The sequence below is a fragment of the Pinus tabuliformis genome, chromosome 2_2, assembly GCF_031772625.1.
Source record: "Pinus tabuliformis cultivar Carrire ecotype Pingquan chromosome 2_2, CPIR1, whole genome shotgun sequence".
Classification (NCBI taxonomy): domain Eukaryota; kingdom Viridiplantae; phylum Streptophyta; class Pinopsida; order Pinales; family Pinaceae; genus Pinus; species Pinus tabuliformis.
Window position 1 is genome coordinate 170,749,673 of NC_142300.1, and position 15,241 is coordinate 170,764,913.

Sequence of the window (15,241 nt, forward strand, 5' to 3'; positions counted from 1 at the left end):
AGCAACAAATAATCTCCACTAGTTACTTCAACACTTGCAGTAAGACTATTAGGAAAGTAAATATCTAGATCATTGGTTGTTCATTCAGCTTGTTCTAACCATTTATAAAAACCAATAACATTTTAGAACAGCCACCTAAATTTTCCTTCTCTAACTATTTATAAAAATCAATAACATTTCCATGCAACCTCCTAAATTTCCCCCTCCCTCTCTTGAAGAATTTTTAATGACACTTGGGTGGAAGAATCTCCAAAGATCAATTTGACATAGGGATGGCAACCAAATCATGTCATTGTTTTCTTGTTTCAGCCATGCTAGTGATTTTCAACTTGAGCCCTTGAAGTGACAAGAAGATCCACTTGTTCCTTCATTGCTTGTAGTATGACTATTAAGTACACAAGTTTTTAATTCATCAGTTGTTTATGCAACTTGCACTAACCATTTTATGGAGGTTGATAATAGTCTTGGGCCCTTTTAAAAATAGTTAATTAGATTTCAAATTCTTGGAATTGCTTGGATCTATGTTGATTTAGGTCCAATGAATTTTCTTTACAACTTATGTTATAAAACCTTCAAATCAAGATTCAACTCAAAAATAGTATAAATAGAAGCACTTTATACTACCCCGCCTTAATTCAGTTTCAAGAATTAATACTAGAAAGTATAAGAATTAGTCTCAAGAATTAATACTACAAAGCATAGGAATCATTTGAGACATTTTTTGATATAATGCACTAGTCTCATTAATAGCATGGTTTCTTTACCAAAAATGTGTACAAATAAATTTTTTTAAATGATTTTAAAAGAGATAATATTATAACTTAATGAATCACTTGGAACCAGTGTCATTAATAGCATGGTTTCTTGTACCAAAAATGTGTAGAAATAATTTTGTTTAAATGACTTTAAAAGAGATAATATTATAACTTAATGAATCACTTGGAAATGGGATGTTTGATTGAAAAAAACAAGGGGGTGGGGAGAGGGGGTTGTAAAACAATAATGAAATAGACAATAACTTTGAAAAAAACATTAAAAGTAAAATTTATAAAATAGAGTATAAAAAGTAAAATCTCTTTTGAAAAAACATCATATATAAATCGCAAGGTTAGCTCAAGAAAAAACAACATAAACAGAGGTTTATTTTATTTAAGAAAGTTGGAAATGAAATTTTTTAAAGACAATGATGTTATAATTTTTAATATTACTATAGTGAAAAAAAAAATTTAAAAGAGAAAAAAAATATATATATATATATATATATATATTAAAAATAATGTTTAATTTTGACAACCTAAATAAAGTAGCTACACCAACTTTAGCATATTTAATAAAATGTTCATTGAAAATATTATGTTGTAATTAATTTTTACAAAATATTTTGATATATCAAACATAAAACTGACACAAAAGACAAGCCTTTAATGTAAAGAAAAAATGGATTATTATGTATTGCAATTAGTTTTTACAAAATTTTATAGAATATATCATTTAATTGTTGTCTCTTTAAGCAAGAAGTTGTTTTCAATAGACATAAATTGGAGCTTACACAATGCTCTACGACTAGGGCTTGTCCCATTGCAAGTTTATTATTTCATTCATGCTAGACCCATCTAAGGTAGATTCAATAGTGAATATAGCCTAGAACCATTTGCTAGTTGCAACTAATTCATGAAACACGTGCACCTATCCAATGGATGAGAAATCACCCTCCTATTGTTGTGTGGGAACTTTCTTTGTGTCTTGCCCGTATTAGAATTGATTTTCTATGTTTTGCTAGAGGGTTTCATTTATTGGCTTCTTTTGAATTAGACCTTCCATCTAATATGAGGAGGCCCTTGCTTCTCTGGCCATACAATATAAATTTGCTAGTGAAAAATATTCTAATAAATGCACATTAGTGGCTTTCGAGGTAAAAAGTAGACCTTAAATTGAAAAATGTACCAACAAAATCAATTTTAAAAGAACCAATAAGATTCAAGATGATGATGTGATCCTCAAAGTAAAATACTTTTGTAGGGAAAACAAAACTATTTTTTAATCACATTTTTTAGTTATATACTTCTAGGTATTATTCAAATTTCAAATGTGAACATCCATTTGATGTAGAATTAGACTCTGCATCCAATGAGTACCCAGTCTAAAGAAACATGTTTTTCATTTATTTTCAATTCTTCTCAATGTGGATCTGCTCATAAAATAAACACAATTTTTCATGAATTTTTGATTCTTCTCGATGTGTCCAGTCAAAAGTATGCATATTGGATACTTATTGGATGCAAAATCTAATTCTACATTCAAAAAATGCTCACACTTGATATTTGAATAAACCTTTAAGTAAATAACTCGAAAATACAATTTCAAAAAAAAAAATGTTTTGTTCTTTTTAAAAAATACATAGCTCTTATGTCCATGGGGTCTTGGATAAACAGTGATCGAGTGCTCTGTTAAGACACTCTTTGATGTGAAGTCACTGGTTCAATTCCCTGCCCCGATCAAAGTGATATATCAGACATGATGAAGATGTAGTCCCACCAAGCTTACAAAAAAAATACACACATACACATAGCTCTTATTATATTTATTTTACTATTATTTTATTATTTTTCTTAAGATGCCCATTTAATCCTAAAAATGTACCTTTATGATTTGTGAAAAAGAGGGAAATTCAACTAGAGATACACTAAATTGTTATATAACTCATGTTGAGCCCAAGGGTAATATTTTTACATTTGTTAGAATAGGTGTGGCAATGGACTTTGAAAAGGGACTATTATAAGCGATTTAGCTCACTTTGGAGTTGAAGTCATCTTTAAACCCCCTTTATTATGAGCAAATTCCTTTCAAATATAACTCTTACCATGAGTAAGAGCACTTTACCAAAAATTGTTCTAAAACACAAGAATTCAACCATTTTCTACATTGTCTCCAACACAAAATAATGTCAAGGAAGGCTCATTCAAAGAAGTAACAAGAACACATAAGAAACATCAACTGCGAGGTACTTACCTTGACAATGGGCCTCAATCACACCAATATAATCCCTCCAAAAACAGGTTTGGAGGCCTTGAAACTTAAGAGGAAGAGGAGGGATAGGTCGAGAAAGATTTTCTAAAGTACAACTTAGAGTGCAAATCTAGATCACTACCAAAAGAACTACAAAAAAACAAAATTGCAACATCAAATAATAGAGATGAAATTTCATTTGAAGTTTATGCAACTTCACATGTGAAGGAGAAGGAAACAAAACTAGAAATTGTGGTTTAAAGCTCCATTCAGTAAGGATAGGACTACAATTTGGGTTTCAACAACTTCCCAAGAAAAATCTCTGCCTCAAATGGGGTGAACTTCGGTGAACAAATGGAGGGAGAGGCCTCTAAATCTCCTTCCATTGCAAAAGTTCTAAAGAAGGATCCACGTCCTTTTCCATTAACAAGAGAAAGAAATCTAAAATTGTTTAACTTTTCTAAATGCTACTACTCTTTAATCGCCCTAGGTAAGAGGTAATGCGATTTGGTTTTCTTTGAAAAATAGTGATGAGTTAATGTACATGGATGACATCCAACAATATCCAGCTATCTATCCAACTATTATTTGACAACTAAATTATGATAGATTTTTTTACCTTTTAATTAAAGAAAAATAATTATTACTCTTTAACCATTCTCAGTAGCTAAAATTATTTTATATTCACAACAAAATTCTAATCAATGCGAATTTCCTTTTAATATTTAACTTAGTTATATATTTTTCTTCATTTAATCATATATCTTTTTGGTTTAATTTATTTTCTTCATTTAATCATATATCTTTATGGTTTAATTTCTGGATTTCATTTAGTTATAACGTGATTGTTTAACCCCAAAATTAAAAAATAAAAATATACAATTTTGGATTTTATGATTTAATTTAGTTATAATGTGATTGTTTAACCCCAAAATAAAAAAATAAAAAATGCAATTTAGAAAGCAAACAAGGCTACATAGCTAGCGTTCCATGCGCTTAATTTAACAAAATATTTTAATGTCATGATGTGTTGTATATACTCCAAACAATAATAAAATTGTAAAATGAATTATATGAATATTTGTTTAACCTCTTTTTATTAATTTTTTTTAATATAATTAAACTTTTTTTGGTATATATATATATAATTGACATTAAAGAGAATGATAACAAGTTAATAATTATTTATTTAGTATTGAATTATAACAAAAAAATTATATAATATTCATATTATAGTATACATGTCATGTCATTAGAGTATAGATTGATATAATGAGTTGAACAAATTGTACACGTTATTTTTATATATTTTTTTCAAATTTATATTTTTTAAATTATTTTTTTATAAATTAAAAAATAAAACCTATAAAAATTTCTATTCAATACTTTACGCCAATGAAAAAATGGAATTTTTGAATTTAACTACAAATCCACTTAGTTTAATAAACTATTTTAATGTCATGATGTTTGTATATACTCCAAACAATAATAAAATTGTAAAATGAATTATATGAATATTTGTTTAACCTTTTTTTATTAATTTTTTTAATATTATTTAACATTTTTTTGGTATATATATATATATATATATATATATATATATATATAATTGAATTAAAAAGAATGATAACAAGTTAATAATTATTTATTTAATATTGAATTATGACAAAAAAAAATTATATAATACTCATATTATAGTACGCGTCATGTCATTAGAGTATAGATTGATATAATAAGAGTTGTACAAATTGTACACATGTTATTTTTATATATTTTTTTCAAATTTATATCTTTTAAATTATCTTTTTGTAAATTAAAAAATAAAACCGGTAAAAATTTCTATTCAATACTTTACACCAATGAAAAAATGGAATTTTTGAATTTAACTACAAACCATTTGTGTTTATGGTACATAGTAATTAATATATAATATTATTTTTCAAATTATTTATATTTATTGTATATAGTAATTAGTGATATAGTACATAGTAATTAATAATAAAGTACATAAAAGTCAATTCTTGTCATCATTACACAATAAAAGGGGAGACATTTCAACCAATCATATTTGAGATAAATATAAATAAATTTAATTTAAAAATAATAAATTTAATTTCATAATGTTGTACTTTGGATAGATTTTAAAAAAAATTAGTCAAAATAAACTAATAACAAATCAATGAAAAACTGAATACTTTATGATGATGATGATGATGATGGTTAACGTCCATTGAGACTAAATTCGTCTATAGGACCTATAATTTTCTTAGTTTTTAATTATTTGGCTCCTCGTCTTTCTTGGCAAGATTGGTGATGTAGCTTTCTTTTTTCCCTCTACGGTCTTCCAACTTCCTTTATCTTGCATCTCCTTCATCTCTTCTGGTTCTTAGGACATTGGTGTTTTAGCTTCGCGATCTATTGTATTCATCCTTTTGAAGTTAGTCAGAGAACAAGTTTGGTCTAGGAAATCTGCTTTGCAGTTAAGTGAAGATTTATTTATACCAACTTCAAATAAATAGATTATCTATTAAATAACACATTATATCATAAATTCACTGTTATCTCAATTTAGCACCTCAATGGGATATCTTCAAATTAACATTGAGGTTAATATTAATCAACGCATAAATATATCATATTTTAGAAGACAAGAAACTACATTTTACCACAGTAAATTGTTTCACCGTCTCTTTCCGGTGATAGTAAATATACATGAAAAATATGCACACCAAAAAAAAAAAATATCCTGAGTATGCCTAGGGGCCAAATTCTTAAGAATGAACAAGCTCAAGCTGCAACTAATGCAAAGCCCTATCTATTGAGGTAGATAAACTAAAAGCTTCCAGCTGAAATTTATAATGTACACTTAACAGATTAAGTTCCAAATGAAAGTTCAAAATTTAAATGCAAAGCCCTATCTATTGAGGTAGATAAACTAAAATCTTCCAGCTGAAATTTATAATGTACACTTAACAGATTAAATTCCAAATGAAAGTTCAAAATTCAACCTGCAGAGTTTGAAAATTCACATATGCCCATGTTATATCAATTTCTTTTATAGTTTTATTGTCGAGTGTTTGGCCTCCACATTTTCACATGTCCTGTGAATCCCATTCCATGAACACGTCCACAGCTCATTTGATGAATAAATGTCTCACCATTTCAAACCGGTTGTAAAGGAACTAGAAGAAGATTATGATACCAAATTTCTGGTTTTATCCATCTTGGAAAGTGTACTTATAGAAGAACAGTACTCTAGTCAAAGACTTCGATAAGCACCAGATCCTTAATATCTGCTTTTTAATGTTTATTTCTCAGCACAATTCATTAACAGTGTGCCTCATCCATGCAAAGCAGCATAGCTTAGAGTATAAAGAATATGAAAAATGGGAGTTTTGCAGCAATGGCCATAAATCTACGAAGAATACTTATTCAAAATTTTGACCGAGCCTATCATTTGCACGGTTGTATATGCTCTTCAGCTTGTGGCCCAACTCTCCCTCAGGAACTAAGTTCAAAATAATAAATTCACATATCAGAACACTTCACACCCCACCTGCGTCTAAAACAGACATGGGAAATCCATGGAAAAGTCGTATATTTGGGAAAAAAAAAATATGATTTGATTATTTAAACAGAATGCAGAACTGGCAGAGCAAATTCCCCATAAACTGAAGAAAAACACTCAGAACTGTGTTAACAGCCATCTTAGTCCAACTTTTCAATAACAGCATCTACCACCTCTTGAGTAGTGCTATCCCCTCCAAGATCTTTTGTGCGGAATTTCCCCTCTTTGATGACGCCCATAACAGCTTGTTCCAACCGGTCTGCAAACGAAGGAAACTGCAAATGCCGCAGCATCATTGCCGAAGATAATAATAATGCCACTGGGTTGGCTTTTTTCTTCACAACCAACCTTTCATTCCCAACATTCCCAGCAGAAGCTCCTTGTTCAAAAACAGCATGGTCAGCACCAACATTTCCTGCAATATAATAATTGCAAAAACTACAGATAAGAACTAGCATCTTCCAAACAAGAAGATGACATGATGAATCATGAAATCACAAAAGAAAGAAATAAGTAAACATGATATAAGCATCCTTGAGCAATAAACTTTTGAAAGAACTTAAGCTATCATAAATCATTGCACAACGCTCTTCAGCAAATGAATTGAAACATTGCAGTACCTCCCGGCATAACCCCAGTGCCACCCGCAATACCAGCCGCAGTATTTGCCACCAAATTACCATACAGATTTGGAGTAACCTGCAAAAATGTAAGTGTCATCTCAATGGAACAATCATCAATACTCAACCAAGTTGTCAACTCGCAGTGAGTCCAAGTTTAATTGCGAAGTCAACAATGCAAGTTTAACAAACGTTAACAAAGAATGACCATTGAAATTGAACTAACAGTTGTCCAAGTTTAATTGCGAAGTCAACAATGCAAGTTTAACAAACGTTAACAAAGAATGACCATTGAAGTTGAACTAATAGTTATATTCTTGTTCACCGCAAAAGAAATTAATTTCCTGCAAAATGCATAAAATAATAAAAGAATAATAAAACAAGTTATGAAAAGAGAACCCAAAATTTTCAAGTAGCATTAAAAATAATCTTCTTTACAAAAGGATTGGAATTTATCGAGGAAAATTTTAAGGATGGAAATTTATTTTGAAGTGCAGAAACCAATCTTAAGAGTCCCTAATATGAAAACTGTAAAATGTTGGCAATATTTTTCCAAAAATATTCAAATTTCTACCGAGTTTATAGTTTCTGTAAAATTTTGTTAATTTTAAGGGTAAAATGTTTTTATCCTATAATTTGTACAAAACAATAATGTCCAAAAACTAAATTGACAAAAATGGCTTTTTGTTTAAATAATACAAAATATAAGATATTGGCGAATGAAGGTCTTTAGCTCAACCACGCAGAACTAGCGTAGACAAAAAGAGATGCCTGCCTACATTGATTTTCTTTTTGGCTTTTCATAAGTAAGAATAAGTGCTGAAACGTAATTCACCACTTATCACATGCCAATAATGGAAGTGCTATCTCAATGCAACAATCATCAATACTCAGAACCAAGTTGTCAACTCGCAGTGAATCCAAGTTTAATTGCGAAGTCAACAATGCAAGTTTAACAAACGTTAACAAAGAATGACCATTGAAATTGAACTAATAGTTATATTCTTGTTCACCACAAAAGAAATTAATTTTCTGCAAATGCATAAGATAATAAAAGAATAACAAAACAAGTTATCTAAAGAGAACCCAAAATTTTCAAGTAGCATTAAAAATAATCTTCTTTACAAAAAGATTAGCATTTATAGGGGAAAATTTTAAGGATGGAAATTTGTTTTAAAGGGTAGAAACCTTGGCAAATCTTAAGAATCCCTAATATGCAGACTGTAAAATGTTGGCAATATTTTTCCAAAAATATTCAAATTTCTACTGAGTTTATAGTTTCTATAAAATTTTGTTAATTTTAAGGGTAAAATGTTTTTATCCTATAATTTGTACAAAACAATAATGTCCAAAAACTAAATTGACAAATGTCTTTTTGTTTAAATAATACAAAATATAAGATATTGGAGAATGAAGGTCTTTAGCTCAACCACGCAGAACTAGTGTAGACAAAAAGAGATGCCTGCCTACATTAATTTTCTTTTTGGTTTGGCATAAGTAAGAATAAGTGCTGAAACGTAATTCACCACTTATCACATGCCAATAATCTTTGTGGGGACTAGGAGGTCCACATTGGCCACATCTCTACGAAACTATAGACAGTCATAAACTAGGGCATGCTTTACATGAACTGGAGAGAAGAACTCAGAACTCGAAAACTCTTACACATAGATATGGATACTTGACCAAAAATAGTTTGTCATCATTCCAATAGCTAGCATAACAGACTTGCTACCATATAGAAACAACGAGGAAAGGAATGGAACTTGAATTCTCTTATATGGATCCTCAACCAAAAGACCAAATTGAGCTCTTCAGCAAGGTACCATCATTAGTTTTGTCATCATTTCGATATCTTGCATAATAGACAGCAAGGCCCCTCTGTACTGGTGACTGCTCAGTGCTCACTAGTGATCTGGTCACAAAGAAGCCACATGGGCATGATCAGGTCCTCCCTCCAAGCAGTCTCAAAAGCCAGTTTAAATTGAGGAAGTGCCTTAATAAGTATGTTCGTTAACCACCTAAAGCATGCAACTCCCTTCCCATGTGACTGATCGGCTAACCAGTGAGACACTCTACCCCCAATCTTCCTAATGAATTATAGTGGACACTATAATGCAATCTTTTTAAACATGAGCTCTATGGAAATTGATTATACAATTTATGGCAGCAGATATGAGAAAACAGTTTTCATGGTACACTATAACAATGTTGCAATATTAAAATAGACATGATACCTATGACTTGATTGATTATGCAATGTACAACAAACCAAATATCGCTGAAGACTTTCTACATGCTACACTAGAAAAATGTTGCAATATCAATAGAGTGACGAAATCGTAGAATCCAATGTATGAATTTATATGGGTGCATCACACACATCAGAAAAAAATGGGCAGAATGTTACTTCGTGTTAGTTCTATAGCAAGTACATGATCGGAAGCCCAAGGTAGGCTACCCACATTTATCTACCACACAAATAAATGTGGAGAATGTCACTATCTAACACCTTCACACACCCTCGCCACCCCCCCCCCCACTTTGCCAACCCACAAACAAAATGCTCTCATAACAACTAGTGTTCAAAAGTCACTCAGCTCAAAGTGACTTATCTTCAACTCAAAATCTAACAGGTTCAACCCTACTTCAGATGAGAGATACTAATGTAAAACATGACCCTGATCAAGTACTAAATTTTTTTTTCGTTTGCACTTCTTAACAACACCAAAGTTACACAAGTCTCTCTAGGTCTTATAATTATACACCTTGATCAATGATGTAGATGTTTATTTAACACTTCCAATGTATCATTAAGCAATTACACATTCAGAAATTCAACCATAGAGACAATGAAGCAGTAGAGATCACAATGAACAAAAGAGATTTACCCTAGTAAAACTCACTTGGGGGAAAAACCCAACAACCATCTTCTTAGAGAAATATTCAGTTCAACTAGAGATACATCAGTCAATGCATATGGTCACACTAACCAGCATGATGCTTCCACAAGACAACCAACAAGATGCCAAGTCCAACCTCCTTCACTTGTCCACAAAATTCCTCCTTAAGCAGCTCGGTCAAGGTCTGTAATGGGGGTCGAGTTTCAGACTTCTTCCACAGAAATTCTTGAACTAGATCATAGTCACACCACAGAAAACCCGGCTTGATCACAGCTTTATTCCACAGCCAACTCAGACTTGATGACAGGCTTCACTCCACAAGAACTCGGGCTAGATCACAGGTCTTTCGTCACAAGAAACTCGGACTATGTCACAGAAATCTCGGACTGTCACAGAAGAATCTCGGACCCGCAATTCAGCTGGCTTCTCCTCTTCTCTGTCAGAAATCTCAGACTTCTTCTTCACTTGTTCGGAGGGCTTCTCCTCTTCTATTCGGCCTTCTAGTCTTGTATTCCTTCACTTGAAATCAGAGATCTATGTGTCTTATGTGTGAATCAAATGATGCCTTTGGGGGGACTCGAGAACAAATCACTTATTTATGTTGAAAAATGGGGCAGCTATGGGATGAATTTCGCCATAGAAACCCATCTACCCCAAAAGAAGTCCACCTTGCCCCAAAGATGAATTCAAATTGGATAAAGGAAAATATTATTATTGATATATTTGGCACACCTCTACAATTATTTGATGTGACTGAGCAAGTGATTTGGTAAATATATTTCAAAGAATTTTTATTAATATATTGTGGGCTAAATGGTGGAAAAATTTAAGTCAGCTTGCCTTTAGGAATGCCCTAGAAAGGGCTAGTCATTGCACCTCAAGATAATATAAATAGAGGAGACTTGAAGCTCATTCTACACACTCAAGCTCGATCATTCAAGAAGGAAAGCTCTCTGAGGTACCGCAGTCCTAAGAGGACGAATCTAAAAGAAGAAAAGGGGGTGTGAGTTTTTTTCTTGTTTTTGTCTTGGTGAAGGTTGAAGGAAGGGCAGATGGATGCCATCATTTTGATTAGGATCTGTGACTAAAATCTGTGGAAAAGGCTGATTGTACGTCTGTCCTAGGGCCGTCCTACTTCAGACCTATGCATGCCCTAATGAGGTGTTGAAAGGTAGGACAGAGGTCAAGGACAGAAAGGCTAGGGTCCAAAGTTGAGGTCATGAGGCCGCAGTAGGGTTTCCAGTGTCCACCGAGCCGAAATTTTTCAGAAGAAAGTTTGCCTCAGAACTGAATTTCTTCAGGGTTGAAAGATGAAACGGAGCAATTAAAGAGGAGAAGGTACTGTGTTTTGTGTTAGGCAATGTGGGTTATTTGATGTGCTGGACAGCAGTTTGTAAGGCAGACTTGACATGGATATTGACATCTTAAAGGGTATGTTAATGACTTCTCTAATTAATGTAGTATAAGTTCAGATTGGTCAAGTCAATAGTAGCTTGTAGAGGGCTGTTAGGAGAGCCCTTGTACAGTGATGGATGGCTGTAATATGACAGTTAGGTATGGTAATAACACTTCCTCTTGTGTCAATCCTGGAAGGCAAAGATACTTGACAGTAATGTTGATATTTGACAATGATGAATTTGGAGAGAAAGGTATGACAGAGATTCTTGATCTTATGACAGTCATTTGAGTTGTGATTCTTGTTAATGTATGGCAGCCTCCTTATGACAGTTATGTAAGGCTGTGTTCTCATGACAGTGATGTAGTATATGGCTGTATCTTTTATGACAGTGACATATGACTAGGATATTTATATGGCAGTGAAGTGACTTTGATAAATGGCAATCTTTATATGACAGTGATAAACATTGATATATGTCAGACCCTTGATATATGACATTGACCTATAGACAGTGACCCTTGATGCATAACAGTGACCTCTATGACAGTGATGTCTGACAGTACCGCTATGTCAGTGATATATGACAGTGCCTTCATAACAATAGTAATGTATGACAGTACCATCATGACAGTAATAGTGACAGTAACCCTATGACAGTATGGTTTGTGACAGTGTATGGTAATGGCGGTATATGGCAATGTTACCCTTCCTTGTATATGACAGTGATATGACATTGAAGACAGTGATACTTATGACTGTGTTGTCAGTGCCACTTGAGGCAAAGATCTATGCTATCTAGAGTGACTGACTTACGAGGATCATGTAAGACACATGTCTCATGATATTTGTACTTTATATCTCAGGTGAACATTTGATGAATATCTAAGAAGAAGAATTTGGTTGGATTTTCCCCCTTGTGAGGTTTTGTCCTGATCTCTGACCTAAATCCTAGTGTTTCTATTGTTAATTTTTCATTAATTGTTCTATACTGCAACTATTACTTCAACAATATCCAATAGCATCCAATTTAACAATTTCCACTTCTACAATTTAACCAATGACAGTAGAGCAATAGTAGATAGAACAAATATACAAATGCACAATGAAAGGCAGCCAAGAGAAAAGAGAAACAATATTTGGTCAATGACCAGGGAAAAACCCCACTAGGGGGAAACCCTTTGCAATTCTTCTTCTATTAGATTGTCTTCAAATGTTCAGCAGAGGGAGTACATCATCCAAGAGTCAAAGTCAAACCTTTGACTAGCCAATATCCAAAACCAATATCCAATATTCAAGTATGCCAACCAAAAATCAAAATATCATCCAATAGTCAAATCTGGTCAAAGACAACAGCAGCAGCAGCAGTCAATGGTCAACTGTCCCCCAATTCAGCTTGGTCAACTGTCAAAAGATGTGGCCTGATAAGTTGGTCAAAGTGCCTTGAAAACAGTCCCAAAATTCCTCCTCAACCTTGGTCAAATTCAAAGTCAAAGTCTGCTACAAAACCCTAGTTGCAGGTCTGAAGTCAATGCAGTCAAAGTCAACAGATTGCCTCGTTTGTGTACCCAAAAACTCGACCTGCCCAAACAGAAATTCTCCCAGAAAATCGAACTCAAAAACTGCCCAGAAAGTTGAAGTCAATGCAGGTAATGCTTTGTCTAAGTGCAGAAAAATTGCAGATTTCAGCCTCCTGAAATTCGTCCTCCTTTCAGCCCAAACATGTGAAGAAAACCCTGCAATTCTGAGTTGTACGAACCAATCAAATGAGGAGAGAGAACGATATGTGATGAGTCGATGTGGTGCCAAATGAGAACTCAACTTGTATTTATATGCAACTTGAAGGGTGCCATCTTTTCTTTGAGATGTGTCATTTGACCCAAGGCAGGCCTTGACAATTTTGTACTTGTGGGGTTGACCTCAAAAATCCACTTTTCCTTATCCAAATTGAGTGCTTCAAAAGTCAATTTTGGTCCTCTCGAAAAGAGGAATTCAATGCAATGGTTGGAATTTGTCATTGAGCTGCCAAATTAACACTCCCTCTTAGCTTGGGAGAAATTCCTGAAGAAATTTCAACCCCCACTCCGATTATTAGTTTTCCTTGTCACTCCATGCATTTAGTTTTAAATCCAAGCATGATAAAAATTCTAAAATTTGGAAACGATAGAATTTTTCTGAAAACACAAATTTAGAGATTTTACAACTGCTGAAATTGCAGAAATAAAACACAACAAAATTATGAGAATTACACACAGAAAATAACAAAGTGATTTTTGGACCTTGGTCAATGTGACCCTGGAAAAACCCCCTACAACTCTTGCGGACAACCAGTTTGAGAGCTCTTCTTTATTTCTGAAAATGTCTTTAAAGAGAAACTGAAATACACAGTAAAAATTCCAGCAACCACAGATTACAACTTATCTCGATTTCCATGCTTGAACTCCACCTCGAAAATCATGCTAATCAACAAATAGCCAAAACAGAAATTTTTACAGCAATAAAACAACATTAAATGTTGTACGGCCAGCCTCGAAAAATGTGCCCAAAACTTTTTGTCCCTCTTCCTTGATTTCTGTGCCTTTCTCCTGCTGTACGGTTTTTCCTTGGGATGCGTGCCAATAAATGTTGCTGCCCAGATTCGCTGAAATGTCTTCTTGCTGCTCTCCTTCACTTCCTCACTGCTCAGAAATTTTCTCCTTGCTCTCTCTTCTCTTTCTCCCAAATGCTCATGAAAAAATGAATGATCTTTTCCTCTCCTCTTCTCATTTTATTCTGTAAATGACCTTTTGGGTTACCCTAAGATCTAATGGCTGAGATTCATCTAGATTTAGGGATGTGAATGAATCTGCATTTAATTCTCACTTTATATTTTTTAACTCACCCACTTAAATAAATATCCACTTAGCCTTTTATTTCCATAGTCAGTTTTTCACTTTCTAATTCTCCATTCACTTTAATAAAGTCACCTTTAAATTAGAATGTAACTTTACCACTTATAAAGTCACTTTTAAATTAGAATATAACTTCACCACTTATAAAGTCACTTTTAAATTAAATTGACTTTACCACTTATAAAGTCACTTTAGGAGAAAAGTAAAAAATAAATTTGGACACTTTTCCCTAGGCCAAAGATCAAAGCCTTAGGGAACCACTTGTCCTCTGGTACCCAAATTTTAACACTCCCTCTTACCTAGGAAAGTGTTCCTCACCATTCCATCTTGTCTCTAAAGTATACATGCTTTCCAAGTGGTAAGGCTTTGGTGAAAATGTCCACTACCTGCTCATTTGTGGAAATGTACTCAAGCTTGACAGCTCCCTTTTGGACATAGTCTCTAATGAAGAGATACTTGATCTCAATATGCTTTGACCTGTCATGAAAAACTGGATTCTCCGTGAGTTTTATGCAACTCTAATTATCACAGTAAATTACTGAAGGTCTCAATTCCTAACCAAATAGACCAAACAACATCTTGTGAAGCCATATGACCTCACAACTAGCCAAACTAGCAGCCATATACTCTGCCTCAGCTGAACTCAATGCAACTAACTGTTGTTTCCGGCTGATCCACGACACAACTGCCGAACCCAACCCAAAACAACCCCCGGAAATACTCTTCCTATCTGAAGCACAACCTGCCCAATCTGAATCCATGTACCCTGCCAGTCTCACTCCATCACCGTCTATAATCCAGACCAAAATCCATTGTTCCCTGCAAGTAACGAAGAATGTGTTTTGCAGCAACCCAAT

The 15,241-nt window shown here is 33.2% G+C and overlaps 1 protein-coding gene across 1 annotated transcript in view; it reads right to left on the minus strand.

Annotated features, from left to right (window-relative positions):
• Positions 1-6,143: 6,143 nt before the first annotated feature.
• LOC149191961 (isocitrate dehydrogenase [NAD] regulatory subunit 1, mitochondrial-like) overlaps positions 6,144-15,241 on the minus strand; it is a 182,003-nt gene continuing 172,905 nt past the window's right edge. The window contains exons 3-4 of the mRNA XM_089404442.1: positions 7,195-7,273; positions 6,144-6,989 (exon numbers count right to left, since the gene is read on the minus strand). Of these exons, the coding sequence (XP_089260568.1) occupies positions 6,715-6,989; positions 7,195-7,273 (354 nt within the window). The 3' untranslated portion in view covers positions 6,144-6,714. The remainder of the gene's footprint in view (positions 6,990-7,194; positions 7,274-15,241) is intronic.